The sequence below is a fragment of the Leucopleurus acutus genome (genome assembly GCF_964270905.1).
Source record: "Leucopleurus acutus genome assembly, chromosome: 19".
In the NCBI taxonomy this organism is placed as follows: Eukaryota; Metazoa; Chordata; class Mammalia; order Artiodactyla; family Delphinidae; genus Leucopleurus; species Leucopleurus acutus.
In genome coordinates this window covers 12,669,907-12,697,643 of record NC_139161.1, presented here as the reverse complement: position 1 = coordinate 12,697,643, position 27,737 = coordinate 12,669,907, and the positions used below count along the sequence as shown (strand labels likewise).

At 49.7% G+C, this 27,737-nt stretch overlaps 1 protein-coding gene across 1 annotated transcript; it reads left to right on the top strand.

Moving 5' to 3' along the window:
- On the top strand, nt 1–24,811 carry RAB40B (RAB40B, member RAS oncogene family; the record flags this gene model as incomplete). Its single annotated transcript, XM_082860432.1, has 6 exons — nt 1–142; nt 20,168–20,228; nt 21,751–21,811; nt 22,648–22,725; nt 23,425–23,647; nt 24,540–24,811. 6 exons carry the CDS (start codon nt 1–3, stop codon nt 24,809–24,811), a joined length of 837 nt encoding a protein of 278 aa, XP_082716558.1.
- Between the last annotated feature and the right edge of the window lie 2,926 nt (nt 24,812–27,737).

The following is a 27,737-nucleotide window of genomic DNA, read 5'->3' as shown; positions in this document are numbered from 1 at the left end:
ATGAGCACCGGGGGCAGCCCGGTTCGCGCCTATGATTTCCTGCTCAAGTTCCTGCTGGTGGGCGATAGCGACGTGGGCAAGGGCGAGATCCTGGCGAGCCTGCAGGACGGTGCGGCCGAGTCCCCGTACGGTCACCCCGCGGGTGAGCACCGGGCCGGGAAGGAGTCGGGGTGGAGCGCGCGGGGACCTGGCAGGAGACGGGCGCAGGTCCGGGAGCGAGGCCGGGAAGGACAGTGGAGGAGTGGAGGGAGCGCGCGGGGGCTGAGGAGGAAAGGGGACGCGGGCCCGGGGAGCGGAGCCGAAGACGGGAGCAAGGGAGGCCGGGGAGGCTGGGGAGGCGCGGGGTCCCGGAGGGGAGCGCTCGGCGGGCCAGGGGAGCGCTCGGCTGACCAGGGGAACGCGGGTCGCGGGGCCTGGGAGGGAAAACGTGGTCGCGGAGGCGCGGGGAGGAGAGGCGGTGGAACGCGCGGGGACCGGGGAAGAGAGGGGACGCGGACCCGGGGAAGGGAGCGCCGGGCTCAGGGCCGTCCAGGCTCTGCCTGGATCCCGCCCGCACTACGCGGGCAGCCCCGGCTGCACCCCCTGCCCAACCCCGGACGTGGGGGACCCAGGCAGCTCATGGGGGTGGGGCTGGGACAGGCGCACGCAGCGCGTGCGGCGGGAGCGAGCGGCTGGATAGGGCGCTGGGGTCCTCCCGATCTGGGGGTGACGGCTAGGCGGAGGAGAGCGTGCCGCCATGCAGCCCGGGTTTGGGGAGAGGGGGTTGCAGGGCTGCTCCGGGCTGCCCCGCAGGGAGGCCGCACTTGTGCGCGACTAGTTTGGAAAGCACGCGTGGAGGGTACGGCGCTGGCGCGAGGGGACAGGAGCGTGGGATCGGAGCGCAGCGGGTGCAGGCTCCCAGGTGGTGGCTCTGCTCGTGGGTCGGTTGGAAGGGGAGGGAGAGAAGGCGCAGAGAACAAGTCTTGAGGCTTCTCCAAGATGACGTGTAGAGGGGCTCCTTGCGCTGATAAACAGGCCTGGGAGGGCAAGGAACCCAAGCGACCCTAGGGAGCGTGACCTGGGGCGCAGGAAGGGAAGCACCGACAGAGAGTGCAGGAGAGTGGGTCCCAGGGTGAGGGGAAGCCAGAGTGCCCAGAGGGCAGCCGGCAGGGGGTCCCCGAAGTTTGTAGTTTGAGAGCAGCAGCCCTTGAGAGGGAGTGGACATTAAGAGGAAAAGAAGCGGGGCGAAGAGGAGAGTGCGTGGGCAGGAACTTGGGCCAGGAGGTGGGAGGACAACCAGGTGTCCTGCGGTCCCACAGGTCTTTACCCACCACAGGCTGCTTGGATGGTGCAGAATGAGTGGCTGTGGAGGGAAACCTTTGAGCTGTCATCTCAGGGGTGGGAGCCACATTTCCAACACAGACGCTGCTGCTCCTGGGCTTGCAGTCTGGTTCCTGGGGACCCGAAAAGGGCAGCCCAGGGACTGGAGTCTTAATGTTCAAGCCAACCTGGGGGTGCTTCCTGTCCTGATCAGGCAGGGTAGGATTGAGAAGACAGTGGGTGGCAAACTGAGTTGGGAAAGGTTCGAGATGGGGGGCATGAGCTGATGGTGAAAACCTGGATCCATCCTCACACTGCAGTGCATAGTAAGATTCATCCCCAGTCCTATGAAAATGCAGATTCTGATTCTAGAACCATGTCATCCAAGATGATGCCATTAACCACATGTGTGGCTTTTTACATTTAAAGCACGCGTAGTTAAAATGAAATACAACTAAAAGTGTGCATTAGCCACATTTTAAGTGCTGGACAGCCACTTGTGAGACGGCAGAGTTCTGCTGGACAGCGCAGCGCTGGGTTTCAACAGGGTGGGAGGTGGGGGCTGTGTCTGTTTCCTTCACGGCTGTGTCCTCTGGGCCTGGGGCTCAGTGAATGGATGGGCCAGAGGTGGAGTAACAAAACATTCAGCAAATAAAGCGCTGTGTATGTTTGGGGGAACAGGCTGTGGAACGTTTTCTGTTCTGTAGTAGGTGAACAGTGCAGGGGCAAATAGGAGGAATGTAGACAAATGTTTATAAAAGGAGGTCCTTCTGGCTGGTGTGAGCAGAGGCTTGGTGATTCTGCTTCATTACTTTCATTCTATGTGCTGAACCAAGACTGCTAACAACTAGTTAGCACTTTGTTCTCAAGGTTTTTCCTTGACACAGAGGGAGGATTTAGGCTAAAAAGACACTTTCCACAAAAGGTTTTGTTATCAGCTTGGCTTGAGACACTGCGGAAAAGACCCAGTATGATAGATGTGCCCTATGTGGGTTTTTGATTTACGGAAAGATTCTTCTTGGATTAAGAAAAGAGATTATGAAAAATTGTAAGAAATTGGAATCATCATCATTATTATTTTAAAGATACGTTTCACTTTGAAACAATGTGCATGCTTCTGGCAGGAAAGGTGAGGGCATTTCAGTCTCACAACCCATCCCCCTCCACCCGCCGCCTGAGTTTTCGGCCTGTGCTGTTATATTCACGTTGCCCAGGTTCCTAACACCCAATTCTGTATCGTAGCTACAGTGCCCACAGTTGCTCAGTGTTAATTCAACATTTCAGAGAACTCTGTGCTCACCGATAGTCCTTTTATTTTGCTGTCTAATTAGCTAATTTCATTTTCAATCATTTTTCAGGAAGGGTTCGTGAGTATTACCTGCGCATTTTCATGTCTGACAGTGTCTGTCCATTGACTCTTATCTTTGAACAATATCTTGGTTGGGTGTAATATTCTAAGCATTGCTCCACAGCCCTCTGCCATTGGATGTGGGGAAGCCTGAAGTCAGCTGATTTTTTTTCCCATGTAGGTGATTTGCATTTTCTTCATGAATTTCTGACGGATTCCTTCTTCTTGCTTCATTTCATGAGCTTAACCAGACCATGTCTCAGAGCTGAATGCTTCATTTTGAACTCCTGGTACACTGAGTACTCTTTCAATTTGCATATTTCTTTTTTAATTTGAGGGAAATTTATTTTATGTCCTTAAAACATCTTCTGTTACATTTATTGGTGTTTCTATTTCAGGGACACCAGTTATATTAGTTTCCTGTGGCTGCTGGACAAATTGCCACAAACTTAGTGTCTGGAAACAACACAAATTTATTCTCTTCCAGTTCTGGGGGTAGGTAGTCAACACAGTCTCATAGGCTAAAATCAAGGTCGGCAGGCCTGCGTTCCTTTCTGGACGTGCTAGGGGTGAGTCTGTTTTCCTGCCTTTTCCAGCTTCTGGAATCCGCCTGTGTCTCTTGGCTTGTGGGTCCTCCCCCACCTTCAGAGCCAGCAGATGTCTCCCATCTCCTCATTCTGATGTAGACTCTCTGCCTCCCACTCCACTTTTAAGAACCCTTGTGATCACATTGGGGCCGCTGGGTGATCCAGGATAATCTCTGTAATTTAAGGTCACCTGACTAGCAAACTTTTTTTTTTGAATTTTATTTTATTTATTTTTTTATACAGCAGGTTCTTACTACTTATCTATTTTATACATGTTAGTGTATATATGTCAATCCCAATCTCCCAATTCATCCCTGACTAGCAAACTTAATTCCCCTTTTCCATGTAACCTAACATATCCACAAATTCTGGGGATTAGGACACAGATCTCTTTGGGTGGGCCATTACTCTGCCTACTACACTGATTATTCTTACGTTGGACTGTTTTTATCTGTCCTCCATTCATGTCTTCTAAGTGCCTTGTTCTTTTTGTCTTTCTCTCTGCATTTCTGTGGTACTCTCAAGGCTTTCCTATTTATTGGTAATTTTTATTTTAGCAAACTGTTTCTAGCTGTTCTAACTTATTTGTTAATTCAGTATTGATGTCCTTTTGGTGTCTAATTTTTCCTTACCTTTACAATTTTCCTTTTTTTCAATTTTTAAAGAATTCTTTAAAAATTCATTAGATTAAAAACTCTCCTTTGGGGCTTCCCTGGTGGCGCAGTGGTTGAGAGTCCGCCTGCCGATGCAGGGGACACGGGTTCGTGCCCCGGTCTGGGAGGATCCCACATGCCGTGGAGCAGCTGGGCCCGTGAGCCATGGCTGCTGAGCCTGCGCATCCGGAGCCTGTGCTCCTCGCAACGGGAGAGGCCACAACAGTGAGAGGCCCGCGTACCGCAAAAACAAACAAACAAAAACTCTCCTTTGAACTCTTATTTTACCAACAGCATGTTTTTATTAGGTTGTTCCATTGCATGAAGTAACTGGGATGAATTTCCTTCTGCTCCTGGGGTCATATTTCCTTTTAAGTTAGGTTCTATCTCTTTTCCCTTCCTTTTTAAACTTTTTATGGAAGTATGATTTACATATAGGTAAGTGTACCTATTGTAATTGCATAGCTCAGTGAATTTTCACAAAGCTAACACACCCATGCAACCAGTACCCAGGAAGCACAACACCAACAGGCCCCTGGGCCCCCAGCCCTCCCCCAGCCATGACACCCTGCAGCGTCACCACTGGCCTGGCTTCTGACAACATGGGCCACTTTTGTCTCGTCCATTCTGTGTAAAAGTGAGAGCTGTAATGTGACTGCTTCTCTTGCTCCTGTTGTGTGAGACTCTCCTGGGTTGTGTATGGCTGTGGAAGGTTTATGATATCCCTGGTGTGAACGTACTGCGATCTGTTTATTTACCCATCATGCTGGGGTTGGCATTTCTGTGGTTTCCAGTTTCCGGCTGTTGTGATTCGTCCTGCTGTGAACATTCCCACTGTGCGTCTTTAGAGTACAAAAGATGCGTTTCTGTCAGAATAGACCTAAACCTGGGATGGCCAAGTATTATGGTATGCATATGTTTAACTTAAGAAGATACTCCAAAATTGTTTTCAGTTTACGCTCTCACTGCAAAGATCGGGAGTTCTGTTTGCCCACATCCACATCAACATTTGGTTCTTGCTGTTTTGTATTCTAGCCATTCTGGAAAGTATAGTGTAGTTGAATTTGCATTTTTCTGATGACTAATGAGATTGAACACCTTTGTCCATTTTTCATAGGTTGAATTTATTTTACTGGTCAGTAGGTTGAATTTATTTTACTGGTCAGTATTTTACTGGTCTGGAAAGTATAGTGTAGTTGAATTTGCACTTTTCTGATGACTAACGAGATTGAACACCTTTGTCCATTTTTCATTAGGTTGAGTTTATTTTACTGGTCAGTAGGAGTGTTTGAAAAATGTATTCTGGCTGTGAATCCCTTGTCAGAAATACGTATTGTATCTACGCTCGTCTGTGTTGCCTTTCACCCCATTAATAGTATTTCTAAGAACAGAAGCCCTTCATTTTAACACAGTCCAAGTAAATGATGGGTGTTCATGGCAGGGACTCTGGGTGTGTTCAACAAGTCTCTGCCTGTCCCAGGGTGGGGCTGTCCCCTGAGGCTCCACCGTCTTACCTCTGATGTTGGTGGCTGCCATCCCGCTGGGATGAGGGATGGCGGGAGGGGTCAAGACACATTTTTTTCCAAGTAGATATGCAGTGGGAGACCCCCTTTCCCAGCATTGCTCTGTCACTCTTGTCGCGGCCCAGGGACCACACAGCCTCCCACCTGCATGCTTTCTTCTTTGCAGGTGGGTCTGCCCAGTGCTTGCAGGTGGCGCTGCTGCATTTCCCTGCGTCTTGCTCACACCCAGGCAGATCCGCCTGCATGTATTCTGTGCTCTGACAGAGTCTGGTGAGGCCTGGCTTCTCCAAGCTGGACCTTTTGTTTTCCTCTCAGCCTACTCATGGAGGGAGGGGCCCTTGGGTTCCTGACCCTGTCCTGTAACCTGAGCTCCGGGAGGAGCAGGAGGGGGAGTGTGGGCTGCGCAGACCCCTTGCCAGGTGGTCCATTGCCCAGGGAGCTGTCCTCCCCTCCCACGGGTGACGTGCACACTCCTGGTCCTGCTGGGCCCCTGCTGGCCCCGGAGCCTCACTTCTGTCCAGTGGGTTGGTGCCCAGTCCCGCCTCCTCTCCCCTCGAAAGTCCTGCTCCAGGCAGAAGTGGAAAGAAGGCGTCATGGATGGACCTAGAGTCTGGCATACAGAGTGAAGTAAGTCAGAAAGAGAAAAACAAATACCGTATACTAATGCATATATATATGGATCTAAAAAAAAGGTACTGGTGAACCTAGTTGCAGGGCAGGAATAAAGATGTAGACATAGAGAATGGACTTGAGGACATGGGGTGGGAGGGGGAAGCTGGGGTGAAATGAGAGTAGCATCGAGTATATATACTGCTGAATGTAAAGTAGTTAGCTAGTGGGAAGCAGCAGCATAGCACAGGGAGATCAGCTCGGTACTTCACGATGTAAAAAAGAAAAAAAAAGAAAGGAAAGAAAGAAAGCCTCAGCAGCTGGGCTCTGCCTTCTATTAATCCTGGGTCTCCTCTGGGCTCCATCTGGGGTGTTCCCAGCACCAGGTCCATACCCTTTCCTTCCCTGATTGCCGAGTTTCTACATTTTGTTCATTTCATTAGTGATGGGAGAGGAAAGTGGATCAAACTGACACCAAAGCCTGCAATCTCTCGCCTCCTAGTTTTTTTCCCAGCAGGAGACTCACTGTTTCCCCGACTACTCTCTTTTGGCTATTTCTCCAGCTTCCTTTTCCCAGCAGGAAGATCCCATCTTTCTTTCTCAGTTTCATTTTTGCCAAGAGATAAAAATAATAACTCCCACTTATTGAGAATATAGAAGAATCATCTCGTGAGACAGGTTATTTGTCCTTTCTCTTTGCCTTTGACAGTCTTTCCACCAGGAGATTCACGCACTCTCCCGCTGCCTTCTAGTTGCTGCAGGCAGCTTAAAGCTACTCTGCCAGTTTCCTGGGCAACCACTTTAAGATTCAAAACACGATTTATAAAGTAATCACTTTCAAGTTTGAACTGAGAGTCCAGTCGTGTTTTATCCTACTTCTTGGTGTAACTCCTTCACCTCCCTCGGTACCACTTGTGAGCACTCAATAAATTTAATGCGTTGGGTTTTTTAAATTATGTCATAAATACTTCCATGTATTTGAAAATGATAAAATTGCATTTATATCAGATTTTCTCTTTAAAAGCCCTTGAATCAGCCCTACTTCCCCTGTGTCCTGTGGGGTCTCCTTTCTGCGGTGGTGACGGCCCCTTTAGTCTCACCTCTAACCCCTGCAGCCCCCAGCCCAAGGCGAACCTGATGTCAGGGGACAGGCAGGGAGGGACTCAGAACCGGCCAGCCCAGGTTCCTCCCAGACAGAGACTCAGCTACTGGGGCCAGAGGCCCACCCACCACCCCTTGTGTCCTCTGTCACTGGCACAGGACGCCTGAGTGGCTGCAGGGTGAGCACGGCCGGGCAGGCACAGCCCCGAGGTCCTGCCTGGGTCCTGCCAAGCCGCACCTGCTCACTCCTTGCTGGCCCAGGAGCTCAGGTCCGATGTGGCCGGTTGTGTGGGGTGAAGAGAAGCAGCAAGGCATGGGGAAGTGGCTGGTGTGTCACCAAGCATTTGCAGGCTGTGGGTTTACTTCACATTAAGAGATTGTTTTGGACCTTTGTTTCAAACTTTCCAGGCTTCTTTAGCTTCATTGGCTACAGAGAGTGAATTGTGTATAAGCAAAAGCAGAAGAGCTGCAGCACCCGAAGGGTTTGGACCTAAAAATATCCGTTATGTAGATTTTGTCAGATCCACAAACAAGACAATTGAAAGGGGTCCTGATATAAGATAATAGCTTCAGTGACAACTTCAGGGTTTACCTTCTTCAGAAGTGGGCTTGCCTCCTCGGAGGCCTCAACCAAATTCCCCACTTGACCTGGGTTGCCTTCCCCCTCCTTCTCTCCAGGACCAAGATTGCCTGTCCACCCACCCGTTTGCGGGGCCTCCAGGGGCTCCTGAACCTGGTCTGACTGCGCCGCTCTGGCTTAAGATGCCTCCAGCATTTCATCAGTCTGCTAATATGAACAACTTGCCTTTTTAGGTGGTCTTATTTTTGCCACAGCATGCTTTGCCTTTTGGGGACTTCCTAATGGTAATCAATTACATTTCTGAGAATTTGGCCCTGTGGTTTGTATTTTCTTAAGTGGTTTTGGCATTCCAGGTCTTAACCTCTTTTTAACATGTTGCAAAGTCTAGAATCAGGTACCCAGGCCCCTGTCACCTTCAGGCTGCTGTGGGGACTTCTGACTTGAGTGCGGCAGACCTGGGATTTTGGTTAATGGGACCTTACAGCGTGACTTGTTTTCTAAGACTTGGCGGGTAGAGAGAGAGATCGGCATGCTTCTAGAATCAAGAGATGGAAAACATCAGGGCCCCCAGTCTTCGAAGGTACCTGTCCTGGCATCTGTGCTGTGCCCAGCAGCCGATCACAGCAGTTCCGGCCCCGGGACTCTGTGCCTGGCTTCTTAATCTTTCTCCGGATGCCGGCCTTTCCCACCCGAAACCACCTGCTGCTGGCCATCTCTTGGGAGACTGTGCCATAAAGCTGTTGATCCTGGGGTTTCCTCAGCCAAAGTGACACTCAGGCTGTTTCTCTGTTTATATGAGTTGTGTATTCCAACCTCTTGAAGCTAATAATTAATGGATTACCCTCCCCTAAATGTGACTCAGCTGAGTTTACTCATGAATTTGAATCTTATGGTGACTGGCATTTTGTTTGATTAAAAATAAAAGCAAAAAAAGTTTACAGAGGTAGAATCGTAACTACACATATTAAACTCTAGTTGACCCTGATACGTAAGGTTAAAAGTTATTATCTTAACAGGAAAAATAAATTGATAAGTGTGAAGAATATTAAATTCTCTCAGGTGGAGGAACTCCATCTGGAAGTAAAATCTAGAAGGTAGACCACTGCTGAGTGGCCATGGTGTCCTGTTGGCCTGGTGTCTGAGAGGCAAAAGCCCACGTTGTCAGACCTGCGGGGGCCCTGAGCTTCTGTCTGGAGCACCGTCCGGAGCACAGGGAGGTGGGAGGGGGCCGTGGGGGGAGGAGGTATGTTGCTGTTGATGGTGCATCGTTTCCTAGGGCTGCTCTCACAACTATCACAAACTGGGGCGGCAGTGGGGGATGGCCTAAAACAACAGAAATGCACACTCTCCCCATCCTGGAGGTCAGAGGTCCGAAATCAAGATGTCAGCAGGGCTGCCTTCCCCCCCCCCGCCCCCGCCAAGACTCCCGGGGAAGATCTGTCCTTGAGCCTTCCAGCTCAGGTGTTGCTGGTACCCTTGCCGTCCCTTGGCTTGTGGCAGTATCACCTCAATCTCTGCTTCTCCCTGTTTGCCTCCAAATCCTTATCAAGACAGTCCTGGATGGGGGGCCACCCTCACTCAGTGTGACCTCAGCTTGATGACATCTGCAAAGACTCTATTTCCAAAAAAGTTTCCATTCATAGGTTCCATGTGGACATGGATTTCGGGGGACACTATTCAACCCAGTACAGGTAGTGACACTCCCAAGATGGACAGTTTCCTTCTCCTGGAACCCGCTCTCTGGAACCCGCGCCACAACTACAGAGCCCACCCGCCCTGGAGCCTGCGTACCACAACTAGAGAAAAGAAAAACTAGGGAGAAGCCCTCGCGCTGCAACAGAGCCCACATGCCACAACTAAAGATCCTGCATGCTGCAACAAAGACCCCACGTGCCGCAACTAAGACCCGACACAGCCAAAAATAAATAAGTAAATAAATAATCTTAAAAACAACAACAACAACAAAAATCAATTGGCCAGGGCTTCCCTGGTGGTGCAGTGGTTGAGAGTCCACCTGCCGATGCAGGGGACACGGGTTCGTGCCCCGGTCCGGGAAGATCCCACATGCCGCGGAGTGGCTGGGCCCGTGAGCCATGGCCGCTGAGCCTGCGCGTCCGGAGCCTGTGCTCCGCAACGGGAGAGGCCACAGCAGTGAGAGGCCCGTGTACAGAAAAAAAAAAAAAAAAATCAATTGGCCATATTTGTGTGGTTTTATTTCTCATCTCAGTTCTGTTCCATTTTTCTGTTGTGTATTCTTATGCCAGTATCACACTGTCTTGACTACTTTAAATATATAGTAAGTCTTGAAATTGGGTAATGTGAGTCCTCCAACTTTGTTCCTTTTGTTCAAAAAAAATTTTTTTTAATTTTATTTATTTATTTTTGGCTGCGTTGGGTCTTCGTTGCTGCACACGGGCTTTCTCTAGTTGCGGTGAGTGGGGGCTACTCTTCATCATGGTGCGCGGGCTTCTCACTGCAGTGGCTTCTCTTGTTGGGGAGCATGGGCTCTAGGTGCGTAGGCTTCAGTTGTTGTGGCTCGCGGGCTTAGTTGCTCTGGGGCATGTGGGATCTTCCAGGACCAGGGCTCGAACCCGTGTCCCTTGCATTGGCAGGTGGATTCTTAACCACTGCACCACCAGGGAAGCCCTCAAAATTGTTTTGACTATTCTAATTCCTTTAACTTTCCATGCAAAATTTAGCTTTGGAAATTCCCTGGCAGTCCAGTGGTTAGGAATCTGCTTTCACTGCAGAGGGTTGCAGGTTCAATCCCTGGTTGAGCAACTAAGGTCCCGCAAGCCGCAAGGTGGGCCAAAAATTTTTTTTTTTAATAAACAAATAATAAAATTCAGCTTTGTCGGGCTTCCCCGGTGGCGCAGTGGTTGGGAGTCTGCCTGCCGATGCAGGGGACATGGGTTCGTGCCCCAGTCCGGGAAGATCCCACATGCCGCGGAGTGGCTAGGCCTGTGAGCCATGGCCACTGAGCCTGCGCGTCCGGAACCTGTGCTCTGCAACCGGAGAGGCCACAGCAGTGAGAGGCCTGCGTACCACAAAAAAAAAAAAAAAAAAAAAAATTCAGCTTTGTCAATTTCTAGCCCCCCCCACCCCCCCGCCCCGAAAAATCCTGCTAGGGTTTTTGAGACTGAATCTGTGGATCCATTTGGTGAGAACTGCCATCTTAACTATCAATCTATCAATCCATGAACACAGTATTTCTCTCCACTTATTTAGATCTTCTTTGATTTATTTTATTAGTGGTTTATAGCTTTTAGCATACAGATCTTGCATAGGTGTCTGTCTAACCTCTCACCCTCTCTTACATTTAGTGTCCTGAGACCACAGTTACTGAAGATAAAATGTGGTCCCTGCATCTTTCGGGCTAATAGAGAAGGTGGCATGGGTTCTCCAAGCTCAGGGCAGCTCATCCGAAACTGTCCTCCAGAGCATGGACAGGTGGCCTGGTTTGCCGTCCAACTTTGGGACAGTTGCTCAGCTGGTTGTGATCACAACCAGTGATGAGAGCCTCCCTGTGTGGTTCCAGTGAGGTCCTTTCCTTCCCCTGACACACAGCAGGTGGTCTCAGCCTCTGCTGCTCCCAAGGGATGAAAGTAGGAGATTGAATCAGCAGGGGCTCAGGCTCCTTCTGAAGACACGTGGCACCTCCGTGGTTGCATGTGTTTGCACAGGGGTGCTACTGAAAATAAAGCTCTGCTTCCCTGACACAGCTCACCTGGGGGCTGACCACCCAAGTGAGCAGAGCTGCCCGGACTGGAGGTGGTGGATGGCAGAGCCTGCAGGGCCCCCACTGTGGGACAGGCAGGAAAAAGGGGTGCTGATATCAGAAAACTGCTCTTTAAAATCAAAGATGCACACCCCCTTTTTTTTTTAATTTGGTTGCACTGGGTCTTGGTTGTGGCTTGTGGGCTCCTTAGTTGCGGCTCACCAGCTCCTTTGTTGTGGCATGCGAACTCTTAGTTACAGCATGTGGGATCTACTTCCCTGACCAGGGGTTGAACCTGGGCCCCCTGCATTGGGAGCGCAGAGTCTTAACCACTGTGCCACCAGGGAAGTCCCACCGCCCTTTTTTTTCATGGAGGATGGCAATGCTTTCCCTGGCAGTGTCACCCAGACTGTTGGGCTGTCCAAAGTAGGGCGGGGGGAGGCCCCTTCTGGCCTGACCGCTGAACCCTATTGGTGGCCTTGATCTCGGGTGGCCTCAGCCTGCAGCGGCTTGAAGCAGCATTTCGGTTCCTGGCCAGAGATTGAGGTCTGGCAGTGGCAGTGAGAGCACTGAATCCTAGCCACCAGACCACCAGGGACCAATGGACAGTGACAAGGCCCTGACCCATTGCTGTGTAGAAATGAATTGCCACATAGAGACATAGAGATGGAAAGTAGTGAGGCAAGTAAAGTGTTTATTAGGAGGAAAAATAGTACAGTACCTGTGGATAGACACGCGGGCGGGCTCAGAGAGAGTTGCGCCGTTGTGGTAGTTTGAATCACTTTTATGGGGCCTTTCTTCCAGGCTTCCTTTGGCAATCTTGCTTTGCCTGGTTCTGAATCTATATTTGGTTTATCTCAGGGTCTTCCCATGTGTGCATGCGCGCGCATCTCTTAGCCAAGATGGATTCTAGCGAAGAGGCCTATGGGTAGTTGACATCACTTACTATGGGGTGGCGCCCCCTCCCTTTTTGACCTCCAAGGAGGCTTTCTGTGCATGTGTAGTCAGGGAGGTCTCCTTAACTTCAAGAATGAGGAATATGTGGTCTTTCATCTCCTATCTGGGCAGGGCCCAGCCTCCTCCATCATCCTGCTTTCATGGAGTTTCTGTCCACAGGGGAGAAACTGTTCAGCCTGGGGCCCATCTATCTCCTGCCTCAGCCTGAGTCCAGGTTCAGGGTGACCTCGAGACCTGGCAGGGGCAGCCCTGCAGTTTGAAGGGACTGGGACCCTCTGAGGTGTCAGAGCTCTGGAAAGAGGGGGCTATCATCTGGCCACACCCGAGCGATGGTTAGGGAAGGCTCTGGGTTACTCCCCAGTTTCACTCATGGGGGATGATGTGCCAGGTCCCGCCGGTATCTGGTTGGTGGGGCTTGTCCTTGCTGTGGGATTTCACAGGGTACCTGGACGCAGCAGCTCGGCACAGACACAGGCCGTTAGGGAACAAGGCAGGTGTGACAGTGGTCCCGTCCCTGCCAGGGAGGGTGTGGGAGGGTTTAGCCCCCTGCGTGGGGAGTGAGCGGCTCAGGCAGCTAAGAGCTGGGAGCTGTGTGGATGAGCTGGGGCAGCCAGGCCACGAGGAGCCTGGAAGCACCTGGGTCACATGGCTTTGCTATTTCACAGAGAAAAACCAGCAAGGAGAAACATGCAGGGAACATACTTTCCTTTTCAAAAAGGAGGTGGGGTAGATTCTGAAGAGGAGGGGGACTGGTGCTGATTTCAGTAACTGCTCTCTGTGTATGATTCTCATATGATGAACACACTTCAAATGCCCATTTAAAACATGACTTGCAGGACTTCCCTGGGGGTCCAGTCGTTAAGACTCTGCGCTTCGCACGGCTTCCATCCCTGGTCAGGGAACTAAGATTCCATATGCCACGCGGCCAAAAAAAAAAAATGCATGACTCACTTTTACAACCATTTAGAAACGGGAGGCAGCCCTGCAGGGGCAGGCTCTGGGCCTTGGCCATGGGTGAGGCTTGGGCCTGTACCTCAGCCCTGGGGCCTCCCTGCTTCTCCCATCCTGAGCCCCATTATGCAGCCCTCCCGCCCCCTTGGTCATGCGAGGCACCCCAACATCTCCCAACAAAGTGCCCTTCTGATCTGGGAAGCCAGGCCAGAGTCGGTCTCTGGATAGCACACATGTATATACATTCTTTTAAGGTGAAATTCACATAGTATAAAATTAACCATGTTAAAGTGAACAATTCAGTGGTATTTGGTACATTCACGACCCTGTAACTTTCTCATTTCAGAACATTTTTCTCACCCCCCAAATGGAAACCTGGACCCTCCCCCGCCCCTGGCAGCCAGCACCCTGCTTTCTGATACTTTAATTCAACATAAGACAAGTTCTCAAAAGTCAGGTCCTCGTGATGAATATGTTTGTCAATGATACTTAACCAGTATTTACATGTTTGCGTCCTCTTGTTCTAGGAGATAGAATTCGGCAGGTGCTGGATGAGCTGAAATAGATTATTTACACATCACGTGGCCTCAAAGTGTAGGGAGTGTCTTGGCATTTGACATTTGCTGTTTTTCAGGCTAAAATTATCTCTCTTCTTGTCTCTGTTGTCCTGACTCACTCAGTGAACATTCCAACAGGCTTTGTTCTAGGAGCTTTTGTGTATTTTTATTTTGATGGACAGAGTTCTTGGTGAATTAGCTAAGTGCAGCGCATGTGCGAATGTGCATTACACCTTTTGACCCTAACACTGACAACACTACTGTCAAAAACATGAAGTAACAGAGAAGAGGAAATACAATAAATAGGAACAGAGCAAACACATAACAGGAGGAACATAAAACGGTTCAATAAATAAGTGTATGAAAAAAGAGACTCTTCTCCCAATGGGACTTCGAACCTGGCGTGAATGGGTGGAATTTGGGGGCTTCTCTGTGGCAGGTACAGCTGAGACAGAAGGTTTATCCTGGGACCCAAAGGCCTGGGGAAGAATGGAGCTTGTGCTGAGCTGAGGCCACTGCTGGCGGCAGGTACCAGACGTGAGCTGTCAGGGAAACTGAGGCACGGGGAGAGGGAGGAAGCTGCTGGTCGTCAGGACTGGGATTTGATCCCACACATCACAGAGCTTCTCCCTGCAGGGTCTCCACAGTGCTATGTGGGGGACCTGTGGAGTCCCCAGGGGGCTAGCCCATTTCCGTTCCCATTTTCCACCCTACAGATCAAATGGGGGGTGAGGGTGGGCAGTGTTTTTTCAAGCTTTATCTCCCACCCCCGGACCTCCCCTGCTCTGCCCTGTCCCCAATTCAAAGGAGGGGCCTTCCATGGGAGTTCACAGCTGCATAGATGGAGGGAAGTAGGCCGGGTTGCAGCTCTAAAGGACAGTAACACTGATGGAGACGGAGTGGGCCTGGGTCTCCAAAGCACACGCGGCTCTGGGAGGGTGCCTCAGGGTCCCGGGCGTCAGGGTCAGTGTGCCGAGGGCAGGTGACCCGGCAGGGCTGTCCTGGTGGGAACAACCACCAGAGTCAGGGTTCAGTTTGGGTCCTGAATGTTAATAGTTAGATCATTATCATTGAGTTGGATTTTCTTTTATTTTTTGGCCGTACTATGCGGCAAAATCTTAGTTCCCTGACCAGGGATTGAACCCATGCCCTCAGCAGTGAAAGGGCAGAGCCCCAACCACTGGACCACCAGGGAATTCCTGTAGATTTTCTTTTAAATACATGTTCACTATTAGTGAAATTCTGGGGTGTGGGAGGCATTGTACTCTGCTTTGGGAAGATGTTAAAATGTATCTTCCGCAGCTTTTCCAGGATTTGTGTGTCAGGTTTCCTCTGTCACTCTCTCCAGTCACTGTACTTCATGGGTTTTCTGTCAGGGCATTATTTTGTGCAAACAAAAAAGTCAACTCAAAGAAGCTTAAGCAAAAAGGAGTTTGTGGCCTTATGTAACCGACAAGTTGAGGGGTGGGCCTGGTTTCAGGCTAGATCCTGAGGCTGAGCCATTCTGGACTCTCTCCACTGTTCCTTCTCCCCAGAGCTGCTCCCCACGTACACCCCATCCCTGATTCTTCTGTGTGAAGGTTAATTTCCACCTGGGGAGGAAGCATGTGCATCGTGGATGTTCATTAATTTATGGAGAACTGTAGATGTGATCAATAGTTTCAATTTGTTTAGATATCATTTATCTTAGTAGGAGTAGGTGATACACAGTGTGAAAGGAAAGAAACCATCACTTTATAAGTTACATAAAGTGTAATCAAAACTGCCAAAAATCTGGAGAAACTACTTTTAAGTAGACAGTCCTAAAACATAATTATTCCTAAAGAGTTCACCTGAAAGCTCTTATCTCGTTTACATTTAATTTGCTTGAAAGTTTCATCACATCAGGTTATTTTTCTTGTTGACAAACTTTGTGACAGGAATTATACAGTCTTATTTGATTTCTGGTAAACCTACATACAAAGCAGTATATACTTAATGTTGATGACTTTAAAGGTATGTCTGTATTGGGGCTTCCCTGGTGGTCCAGTGGCTAAGATTTTGCACTTCCACTGCAGTGGGGCGAGTTCAGTCCCTTGTCGGGGACCTAAGATCCCGCATGTCGCATGGTGTGGCCAAAAAAAAAAAAAAAAAAGATGTCTTTATAATTAAACCAATAAACTCAAACTGTTTTCATTCATTAAAAATTAACCCTAGATCATGTGATCCTGAAGTTCATTTGGGTTCATTCCTTTTATATTTCTGAGTATTTGTATAAGTGCTTATTATCCTTTAAGCCAATTAAATAGAGCTCTTTTACAAATTAATTTTGGCAATGCCACACGTCTACAACACACACATTTACAGATACATACAAACACGCAGACGCAAACAGAGACCCCAGTTCCCATTCCAGAGTTTCAACCATGAATCAGGTACAATAATGTAAAACACGTAAGTTACAAAAGATGTTGGATTCAAATTGGGTTTCTTGCAGATGGAACAAATCAAGGTCACCTGTTTAGATGGCTAAATCCTTTTTACTAATATTTATGGAAAAGACATTTAAGATTTGTATTGCCCTTGACAAATCAGGTTCCAAATTACCTATCCCTCTTTTGTTTTTTCCTTTGGATAAGAGTTACCTTCCTGAGGGACTTCCCTGGTGGTCTAGTGGTAAAATATCTGCCTTCCAATGCAGGGGAAACAGGTTCAATCCCTGGTCAGGGAACTAAGATCTCACGTGATGCGGGGCAACTAAGCCCACGTGCCACAACTAGAGGGAGAAAACCCGCGTGCCACAACTAGAGAGAGGGAAGCCCGCGCCACAACGAAGAGCCTGCACACCGCAACCAGATCCCGCCTGCCCCAATGAAGATCCCACGTGCCGCAACTAAGACCCAACGCGGCCAAAAATAAATTAAATGAAATTAATATTCAAAAAGAAAGTTACCTTCCTGAAATTTGCATTAAAGAAGATGGCCTGCATAAGAGCTCCTGGAGAAGACTGGGTAGAACATTTCTATCTCAAAGGCAGAGGAGGAAAAATGCAAGTTGTCCTAGGAGGATTTTCTTTCTTCCCTTAAAGCCAGATTTTTTTTTTTTACTTACAGCCTCTTAAGATAAATAGGGGAGATTATGGGAGTGGTAAAAGGATTGGTGGGCCTAGGGCTGTTTCTGGAGCCACGCCTTTGGTCCTGTAAACACTAGAGTTCTAAAACAGGACAGCTGTTTTTAATTCCTCAGATAATTGGGTGGCCACCTAAATGATATCAAAGTACCGACATACTCATCCACCTCTGTCGGAATGTTTTTCTTTCCTTCATTTAGCTTAGAGGAGAAGGCCAAAAAAAAATTTTTTTTTTTCTATCAGGCTCTGAATATCAGCTATGGTCACAGGCTTAGACAGATCTGTGGCCTCCCATCTTGGTAATCCATTTACAAAACCTTTTGAGGATCTTCCCTGGGTTTAAGAAATTCTTTAACTATGGCCCTCAGTTCAACCTTTGACCCCAAGAGGCTCACCTATAACCTCAGGTGGTCCCATTTCTAAAGATAACCGTTTAGGGACTTCCCTGGTGGCACAGTGGTTAAGAATCCGCCTGCCAATGCAGGGGACATGGGTTTGAGCCCTGGTCTGGGAAGATCCCACATGCCGTGGAGCAACCTAACCTCGTGTGCCACAACTACTGAGCCTGCACTCTAGAGCCTGCGAGCCACAACTACTGAGCCCGTGTGTCACAACTACTGAGCCCGTGTGCCACAACTACTGAAGCCTGTGCGCCTAGAGCCCGTGCTCCGCAACAAGAGAAGCCACTGCAGTGAGAAGCCCACGCACCGCGACAGAGTAGTCCCAGCTCGCCACAACTAGAGAAAGCCCGTGCCCAGCAACGAAGACCCAATGCAGCCAAAAAATAAATGAATAAAAATTTAAAAAAGGAGGATAGAGTAGTAATTATGGCAGTTTTATAGTCTTTTATTGTAGGTACCTTTTATATGATCAATGTTTCATTAGCCTTCTACAACAAATCCTTCAATGAGGCTATTTTGGAATTTTGAAGCCTTTTGGGGCTTTTGCATACCAATTAAAATAGGTACAATAGTTTAAGATGAGAGCTTTCCAATTTAGGAGTCCTTCCAATTCAAAGGATCCAAGAAGCTAGCCCTACAAATATTTAGGAGTCTTTCCAATTCAAAGGATCCAAGAAGATAGCCCTACAAATAATTTCTGCTGCTAATCCAATTTTAGAAAAAAGAAAAGCTCTTATCACTCTTGTTTCCAGTAGACCCTGTGGGCAGGGGTCCAGGAGACTGACTGACATGGTAAGAAATTACCCTCTGCTGGCTTCTTCTGACTGTTCACGGAAAAATCAGTTTGGAATGCCAAAAAAGAATCCCAGCTGGGTCATTTCAGGGCAGGATTTCCTTTGATTCCCAGTTAGGTAAGCACTTGCAAGCATCAGCTCTATATAAACCCAGCTGGTATCCCCATAGGTGGCTGTCCATTCAGGAGCTGTTTGACCTTTGAAGCACAATTTCCCATTATCAATTTGGTTGCCTAATTCAGAGAAAAGATATGATCTGAACAACTTTCTGAGGACAGTATGGTTGTGGGTGCTGCTTCTGAGTCTAGCTCTCCAAGGAATTGCGCTAGGGTCGGTTCAGCTCTTTTACATGTCTTGGTTTCTCCCTCTGACAATCTAAAACCGCTGTGGGTGCTTGGAGCACTAGGTGATCAGCCTTTATCTCCTGCGTCCCTGGAAGAGCAGCATTTACTTAATTGTTGTAGTGGGATCTGCTGTAGTACTGCTACACATCTGAAAAATTGATCCTCAGACACTTCCAGTAGGTTCTCAGTCACCTGAGGACACCTTGTGGCCAGAAGGAGCAGGTGTTCCTTGTTCTTGGGGCTGAGCAAGCTGTCTCTTGTTTCACTGGGCAAACCATTTGCTCAGACCATATATCAACTTGTTTTTTTGTTTTGTTCGTTTTTAATTTAAGCTAAATTTAACGAAACTCCAGCCACCTATGTTTCCCGGGGCCTCCTGCCTAGATCCCCCTAGGACCCTGACAAGGAAATGCACTGGTGCCCCTTAAGACTCCAAGTCTTAAGTACGAAAAAGCTTGAAAAAAAATTTGTAGGATCATCACTTAAATAATAAGACCTGGATATCAGAAGAACTCACCGGAACACCTGAAGAGTTCCAAGAAGCAGGTGGGGCTCAAAGGGCTAGTACCGAGCACCAGTTTAGGGTAGACCCCAGGTATCCTCTGGTGGGTGTCTCTGATATCCTGCCAACTACGCCGTGCATGTTGACGAAAAAATTAATCAATAGTTGGTCTAAGAAAGGAATGGAAATTTTTATTTGCACCAACCTGAGGATTATAACCTGGGAGACAGTCTTTCAGAAAGCTCTGAAAACTGTCAGAGGTCAAAGTACAATTATATACGTTTTTGAGACAAAAGGATATACATCAGATGACATATTGACAGTTTCTACAATCCAAGTCTGCTCCTCCAAAACAAAACTGGGTCATCGTGACCCCTTAAACATTAGGAAGGAAGGTTATCTCCTGAGGAGTTATCAAGTGCTAAGCAGGTCATCCTGACGGTTTACAAAATTAAGAAGGAATGTTGTCTCCTAAGGAGGTCTGGTCAATGCAGATGCACAATACACACTAAAGGGGAGCCAGGAGGCCCGTAAGGGCAGAAAACCTTTTTACGTTTAAGTTTTTCTTGTCTTGCCATAAAACATGAATTTTATTTCATCACCCCTGTGCACATACGTACACACATTTTGTCTTTGCATAGTTGAGATAATACTTCATACCTAATTTCATATTCTACACGTTTTTACTTTACATTCTTAGTGTGATAACTTGGGGGAAACTATGTCTGTGTTTTAGCCCTGAGTCCAGCGGAGGCAAGGGTGTGTGAGTGGCTGCCACTCGGCAAACCCAGGGCCAGCAGGCCATGCGTGGAGCCAGCTGCTGAACGGTTCAGGGGGCTCCTGCTTGCCCACCCTTTGGGCAGCGGCGGGGCCTGGGCGCTGAGCTGGAGGCAGTGGTGGTGCGGGAGGAGTGGAGGGAGGTTGGAGGCCCCGCTCCACAGAGCAAGTGGGCGAGGCCGGTGGGCGAGGGGAGGGTCCGAGCAGGGCCCAGTCCAGCCGTCTCTGTGAGTCCTGGGTCTGCACCGGTAGGTAGTCCTTTCTCCCCCAGCGTGAGAGTTTCTCTTATCTGCACCTTTTACCTGAGCATAACTGTGGAAGTGCTTTGCTTTAAGCCACCCTGACCCTCTTTCACAGGCATCGACTACAAGACCACCACCATCCTGCTGGACGGCCGGCGGGTGAAGCTGCAGCTCTGGTGAGTCAGGGGTTCTGCCCGGCCCCTGAGCACAGGGCGGGTCTGTCCAGGCCCTCAGGGGCTCTGGTACCACCTGTGGGAATATCCACTGCTTCTGCCCCAGCCTGACCTAGTGCCCCCCGAGGAAGATGAGATCTGTGTGGGCCTTGGAGTCTGTCCAGAGCATGTGGACGTGCTTCTGCTTCTGCCTCTCTAGTGCCCAGAGGGGCTGTGTGTCCTGACCAAGATCAACAGGACGGAGGGTGGAGGGTAGGAGGGCAAGGGGTCAGGGTGTCGCCTAGCTCTGGCCTGGGTCTCTTTCTTGGTCCCCACTCCAGGCAGCCCTGGCTCTGAGACTCTGGTCACACCCCTGCCCCTCCAGTTCCGGGGATGGGGGACTAGGGTTTTCCTGCTGTGACTAATCCCTGAGTTGCCCCCAACCCATGTGGTTTTCCTGACCACTGTTACTAGCCCCTGTGTCATCCCCTCTCCTGGACCACCTGCATGGTCACTTGCATGGTTCCCTTCTCCCGTCTGACCATGCCAAATCTCTCCCCAAGCCACAAGTGTCTGCAGTGGCCTGGAGCCCCTTCTCCCACCCCCATCTGCCCCTAATCAGGAGCAGTCAGCCCCCAAATCTGGGCCAGGAAACCTCTCTCCACGATGTCCCCTCAATGACCCTGTCCCTTCCCACTGCTGACTCTCAAGTCTCTTTTCCCTTCCTCCCTCCCCGGGGACCTCCTGAGGGCTCCCCTCTCAACCCAAACTTGTATGGGACTCAGAAAGCTGTTGTAACAGCTGCTCCTTTTTCCTTGGCATCTAAAACGAAGCCCCCTTGCCTGGTCCTGGTGGTCCATCTTAGTAAATTCCCCCACACAGGGCAGAGTCAATCCCGGAAGTGCTATTCTTCTTTATCCTCATTAATGCACCCCCGGGTCACTTCCTTGTATTGATGAACATAGGGATGCATCCACAGGGCTGACTTCATGTGACCTTTTATTTTTATTTATTTTTTTGGCTGTGCCACACGGCTTGTGGGATCTTAGTTCCCTGACCAGGGACTGAAGCCACCACGCCCTTGGCAGTGAAGGCCAGGAGTCCTAACCACTGGACTGGCCAGGGGATTCCCATGATCTTTTAGAGTTAATTGGAAGTGGAGTGACCCCACCAAATCCTTTGGCCTTTTTCTCCCCCAGTGTAGACTCACATTCCTTACTACACAGCTTTATCTCCAAATTAAACAACTTTTTAAAAACTTAAATTAGACTTATTGAAATGTCAGAATTATTATGTTGAAACCCATCGCTATTTTCTCTAGTTGACTTTTTAAATAATTAGAAAAGAGAATGAGCCCAAAAGGACATCCCAATGTCCAGATCTCTCCAGGGATAACGTGCCCAATGTCTTGTTGGGGGCTCGGACTTTCTGTGGGATGGCCACCAACTGACAATTGTAAAATGCATTTGCTCTGGCTCCCGAGTTCAAAAACCTTGTCGTCGGGAAGCAGTGATTTCTTCTTACAGACTTCCAACATCTTTTCCAGGGATACGTCGGGTCAGGGAAGATTTTGTACCATATTCCGTTCCTACTCTCGGGGCGCACAGGTAACACCCCTGAACCGGGAGGTCAAGTTGACTTTGTTTTTCTTTTTTGTTTTTAATTAATTTATTTATTTTGGCTGCTCTGGCTCTTAGTTGCAGCACGCGGGCTTCTTAGATGTGGCATGCAGGCTTCTTAGTTGCAGCATGCGGACTCTTAGTTGAGGCATGCATGTGGGATCTAGTTCCCTGACCAGGGATCGAACCCGGGGCCCTGCATTGGGAGCACGGAGTTTTACCCACTGGACCACCAGGGAAGTCCCTCAAAGTGACTTTGAATAATGACTTTTGGAATGTTCTTTAATGGATACTTGGAGGACAAGGCAATTAGCTCACATACAAATTGATGCCAGAGTCTAAAAAGTGTGCCCTGGACTGTTTGGTGGCTCCCAAGCCCTCTGCATCAGGGATGTGTGTGTGCATGTGTTACATTTGTATGTACGTGTGCACGAGCAGTGTGTAGGCACGTGCATCTACACGTGTGTACATAAATATGCAGGCATGTGGGCTGTGTGTGCACCGTGTTCATGTGCGTGTGTGTCTGTACGTATGTGAGAGCCCTCCGTCCAGGTGGGTGGGCTCTGAAGTACCCCCGCATTCCGTGTCCCTGGACCAGCTCATGAATGTGGGGAATTGAATTCCAGTCCCCAGTTCACATTCACATTTGAGGGTTTATCAATGAGCTTATGAAATATCACTGGAAGTGATCATATAACTGCTACATTTGGCAGACAAATCAAAATAATATGTTTTGTGTTAACATAAGTAAAATGGCTATTTAGCTGGTTGTGAGTGTGTGCCTGAGTGGCTTGCATTGCCACAAGTGACTGTGCCTCCCCCAGGGTGTGATCCTGGTCTACGACATCGCAAACCGCTGGTCCTTTGATGGCATCGACCGGTGGATTAAGGAGATCAATGAGGTATGACATGGCCAGGGCTCCGTCCATGTGGCCCTGTGAGGGGAGGCGGGCTGGGGCGGCCAGGGCACGAGGCTCCAGCCACAGGGAGGAGGACGCGTCATGTCCCAGCACAGGATCAGGCCCTGCATGCAGTCAGGTAGGTTGACAGGTGGTGACCAGGCTGCTGCCTGCTGGCACCCTGACCGGCCCAACTGCCAGTGGAGACGTGGAGTGGTCAGTCCCACCCACTGAGTGAGTGTCCTGGCACGGCCGTAACAACTCACCACAAACTGTGTGGCTGAAAACAACAGAAACGTATTCTCTCAGTTTTGGAGGTCAGAGTCCAAAAGCAAGGTGTCGGCAGGGCCGCGATCCCTCCAAACACTCGAGGGAGGATCCCTCCCGTCTCCTGCAGTTTTTGGTGTTGCCGACAGGCCCTGGTCCTTGGCCTGTGGACGTGTCACTCTGTCTCTGCTCTACCATCACGTGGCCTCCTCCCTGTGTGTCCTATGTCCTCTCCACTTCTTATAAGGACACAGTGACTGGATTTAGGGTCCACCCCAAGATCCCATCTTAATTAATTACATCTGCACAGACCCTCTTTCCAAAAAAGGACACATTCTGAGGTTCTGAGTGGACACCATTCACCCCGGACACCCATGGTACCAACAACAAAGCCTGCACGTGACCCACTTTCCTTGCCCTTCTGTCACCCTTTAGCACGCTCCGGGGGTCCCTAAAATCCTGGTGGGGAACCGCCTGCACCTGGCTTTCAAGCGGCAGGTCCCCACGGAACAGGCCCAGGCCTATGCGGAGCGCCTGGGTGTGACATTCTTCGAGGTCAGCCCACTGTGCAATTTCAACGTCACTGAGTCCTTTATGGAGCTGGCCAGGATTGTGCTGCTGCGGCATGGGATGGACCGGCTCTGGAGGCCAAGCAAGGGTAGGTGTGCGTCCAGTCCACCCTGCAGCCCCGCCAGTGCTCAGCCTCCCAGGACCCATTCCCCGGGCCACTGTCTCCATTCTCCTAAATCAGGGCTTCTACCGCTTGGCACTAGTGCCATTTTGGATGGAGTGTCCTCTGGTGGGGGCACCGTGTGTGCTGTGGGTGAGCTGCATCCCTGGTCTCCCTGCCCCCATTTGTGAAAACCACAAATGTCCCCAGACTTTGCCGAATGTCCTGGGGAGTCAAAATCGCCCCCAGTTGAGAAGCACTGTTATGAATGTTATTTGTTAGGACCTTGATTCCAAAAGGAGCCAAAGCCTTGGGTTGTGTTTCTTCTGTCTGATCCTCCAGGGGTTGAGGGGTGTCCCGACTGCATCAGGGGTGAGATGCTGTTCCTCCTCCCAGCAGGCCCCTGGGAGCCCCTCTCTATCTGAGCAGGGACCCTGACTCACAGAACGAACGATGTAGGTGAAACATAAATGACAGCATTTGCTTTTCTGGTGTGTTCTCCAATACATCTTGATAAAGCTGATAACACGTTTTTGGTGTCAGCTACTCAGTTGGGGAAGCACGTCTCCTGAAGCCCTTGGTCTCCGACCCCAAAAGTTGGTCACGTTAGGCCTGAGGAGACCTCATTGGCCATCGCTGGGCAGTCCACTCACCTCTCAGACCTAGAGGGAGAGATGGTGGGGGTCTCAAGTTTGGGGACAAACTGGATTTAAGGTGATGAAAGCAGGACCATCCATCTCCAATCACTGCACGTGGGCACAGGGTGGGACATCTTGCCCCAGAGTCCCAGAGAGGAGGGCGGACAGGTGTGTGGCTGGCCCTGCATTGGCCCCGTGCCCAGGACAACACAAATGAAATAGGTTTTCTTTTATTTCCCAAGTACTGAGCTTGCAGGACCTGTGCTGCCGGGCAGTGGTGTCCTGCACGCCCGTGCACCTGGTGGACAGGCTGCCACTGCCCACGGCCCTCAGGAGCCACCTCAAGTCCTTCTCGATGGCCAGCGGCCTGAATGCCAGGGTGATGCACGGCCGCCCCTGTTCCCTCGCCACCAGCTCCGGCCACAAGAGGACCAGCCTCCGAAAAGCGAAGGCCGCCCACCTTCCCCAGAGCCCCCCCAAACGCTGCACCAGAAACAGCTGCAAAGTCTCCTGAGGAGGGCGCGAGGCAGAGGAGTGGCACAGGTGGGAGGCAGGAGGCCGCTCTGGATGCAGACACCCGCCAATGTCACGGTGACCACGCGGCCCTGAGCAATGAAACTGCGGCCGGTACCCTGCATACCTGACATGTCTGCGTGGACAGGCGTGGGGCTCTTGTTTCAGACGTGTGTTTATAAAAGGACGACCTTCTCTTGGTAACATGGAATTCTGAATGCTACTTAGATCATGATTGCAGTGCAATTTTTTTCTTAAAATAAGTGCTTTTTATAAGAATGGTGACATGCGTGTGATGAGTATAAATTCTAGAGAATGAAAAGCAAGGATGGAGAGAGAAATTAGAGTCTTTGACGTTACGCAGGGCCTTTTTGTAAACCTTTTTAATGTCAAAGCACTAATTTATAAAATGCCACAGATAAGTTAGAGATTAGGCACAACAGATCTGTCCAGCTTGTGTATGAAACAGATTTGATTGAGTTTTTGCTATGTTATTTACTACGTTTTGGGATTAATAAGTGATTTATATGCATATTTTTCTGTAAATCTACATTTTTTTGTACAAGATGTTCCATGAGTTATGAAGCTAAGGGAAGAAAATGCCAAAGATATCTCTAGTTACAGCGAACATACCACAGCATGGTTACACCAGGTCCAGATCGGCAAGAAAATGTCACTCCAAGCCTGAAGTTTCAGCTAAGAGTGAAGTGAACACTGTTGTTTAAGAAAATGTTTCTCAACAATAAAAAGTATACTTCCTTCTTGGTAGAATTGTTGGCTGCTTCTTTCCAATTTTCCATTGGAAAGAATGGAAAGTTATACTTCCATTCAATGGAGAAGTGGTGTATTTCCACTGCCCTTTTTTTTTTTTAGCGGAACGCGGGCCTCTCACTGTTGTGGCTTCTCCCGTTGCAGAGCACAGGCTCCAGACGCACAGGCTCAGTGGCCATGGCTCATGGGCCCAGCCGCTCTGCGGCATGTGGGATCTTCCCAGACCGGGGCACGAACCCGTGTCCCCTGCATCAGCAGGCAGACTCTCAACCACTGTGCCACCAGGGAAACCCTATTGCCCTTTATTCCCTTTGCTTTATATCACCTGTTTCAGGCACCACAATCAGTGCTAGTGCCTGGTGTTGGCAACAAGGCTGTGTCCCTGTGCCATTGATTGAAAGGATACCTTTTCCTGAAAAGAACACAGAGACAGACAGTGGGGAATGAAGGACCAGCCGTCCAGCGGGTGCCTGTCTGCGGAAATAGTGGGCGGTACTCTGGCCCCAGTGGACATGTTGTCACCTCCCTGCATGAGCATAAAGATCAGAGCTGACTCAGCTAAGACTCTGGGCAGGGTCTCCTTCCTGGTTCTACCACTAGATTCTCTGTGGCAGCTGGAGGTTGCAACAACGGATTAAAAAAAAATAACTTGAAAACATACAGATGTCCTCAGTTTCTGTTATTTACAGATTTTTAGAAATTTAAAGGACCCTAGAATTGGGAGCAACACTTTTATTCAGAGACGGTGGAGCCGAGGCCCCGAAAGGAGGAATGTGCTCGGCCATGGCTGGTCACCCTGCCCCCTAGGCACAACAGGGACAGATGTGCACAGGGGAGCAGGCGAGGGCATAGCAGGTAAGCCTTGAGGGGACGGTCCCTCTGCAAGGGGCTGCGGGCCTGGGAGGACTTGCTGCCGGGCCATCACACCCTTCTCTCTGCTAGGCAGTGGATGAGAGAGGAGAGTGAAGGGCTGACCTGCTGACCACGAAGCCTGATGGCTGCGGTGGGGTGTCACTTCCCCGACTGCCACAAGCAGAAACGAGGAGGGGTCCACCTGGATGCGAGCCCCTCTCCCCTGCCCCTTGAAGGGCGCACGGAAGTAGAAGGTGCAGGTTTCCAAGGTCGGTGGAGGTGGGGAGGCTGGGAACGGACACCTGGTCACAAGCCTAAATTTGGTCCCTTTTCGTTGTTTAATTGAAGGACAGCTGGGGCCATCAGAAGCTGGAAGAGGGAGGAGGGGGCCCCCCAAGAGCCCTGCCCACACCTGGATTCAGACTCTGGCCTCCAGAACTGTGAGAGGCACATTAATGTTGTTTCAAGCCCTCCAGTTTGTGGCAATTTGTTATGGCCACCCCAGGGCTCACACAACAAGGAAATAAGTTATGCTTCACAGTAGAAAGTACTATTAAAGTGACATTTCTGTGAACTGAAAACAAACCCTAATACAGAACATATTAAGTACAAATATGCATGTTTTGGTGGTGAGCATACCGAAATCAAAACTGAAATGTAAACTGAACCTTGGAGAAACTGCTCTCAAACTTCGCCATTTTCTTCCATGGCCTCACTGCTGGCAAAATCCACCCCAAGTATAAACAAGAAGACCAGATTGTGTCCCAGCTGCTTGTAATTCTCTTTTCAAGCATCTAGATTCAAAATATATTATGTACAATTATGTCTCAATTGCCCTGTGAAAATTACTGCAATGCAGAATAGTTTCCTAGACTGAGAGCTTACAACTTTGATGAGGAATGATCCAGGCAAATATTGAATCTGGAAAAAATGTCAATTATGAGCTTGATAATATTTGTTTCGCCAAAGAGATGGAGATGGAAATGCTTCCCTTTGCGGGAGAATTGCGTCATCAAAGTAAATGTGGATTTGAAAAGCAAGCCTGAAGCTGCATGTATTGGGGAACTGGGGGGAGGGGGCTGAGCTGTCATGGGGGCAGGGGATGCACCCTGACCCGCCAGGAGGGCAGGACCCTGTGTTCACTGTGTTCACTCCCCGCTCCCTACACACCCTTGGGCCTCGCTTCCCTTGGGGCACTGACCTCCACTGGGTGTGTCATCAATATGGTGACCTAGTGAATGAGGATGACAAAACCTCAGAACAGGGCAGCTGTTGATATAGATGCTTCTGCCTGGCAGTGGGCA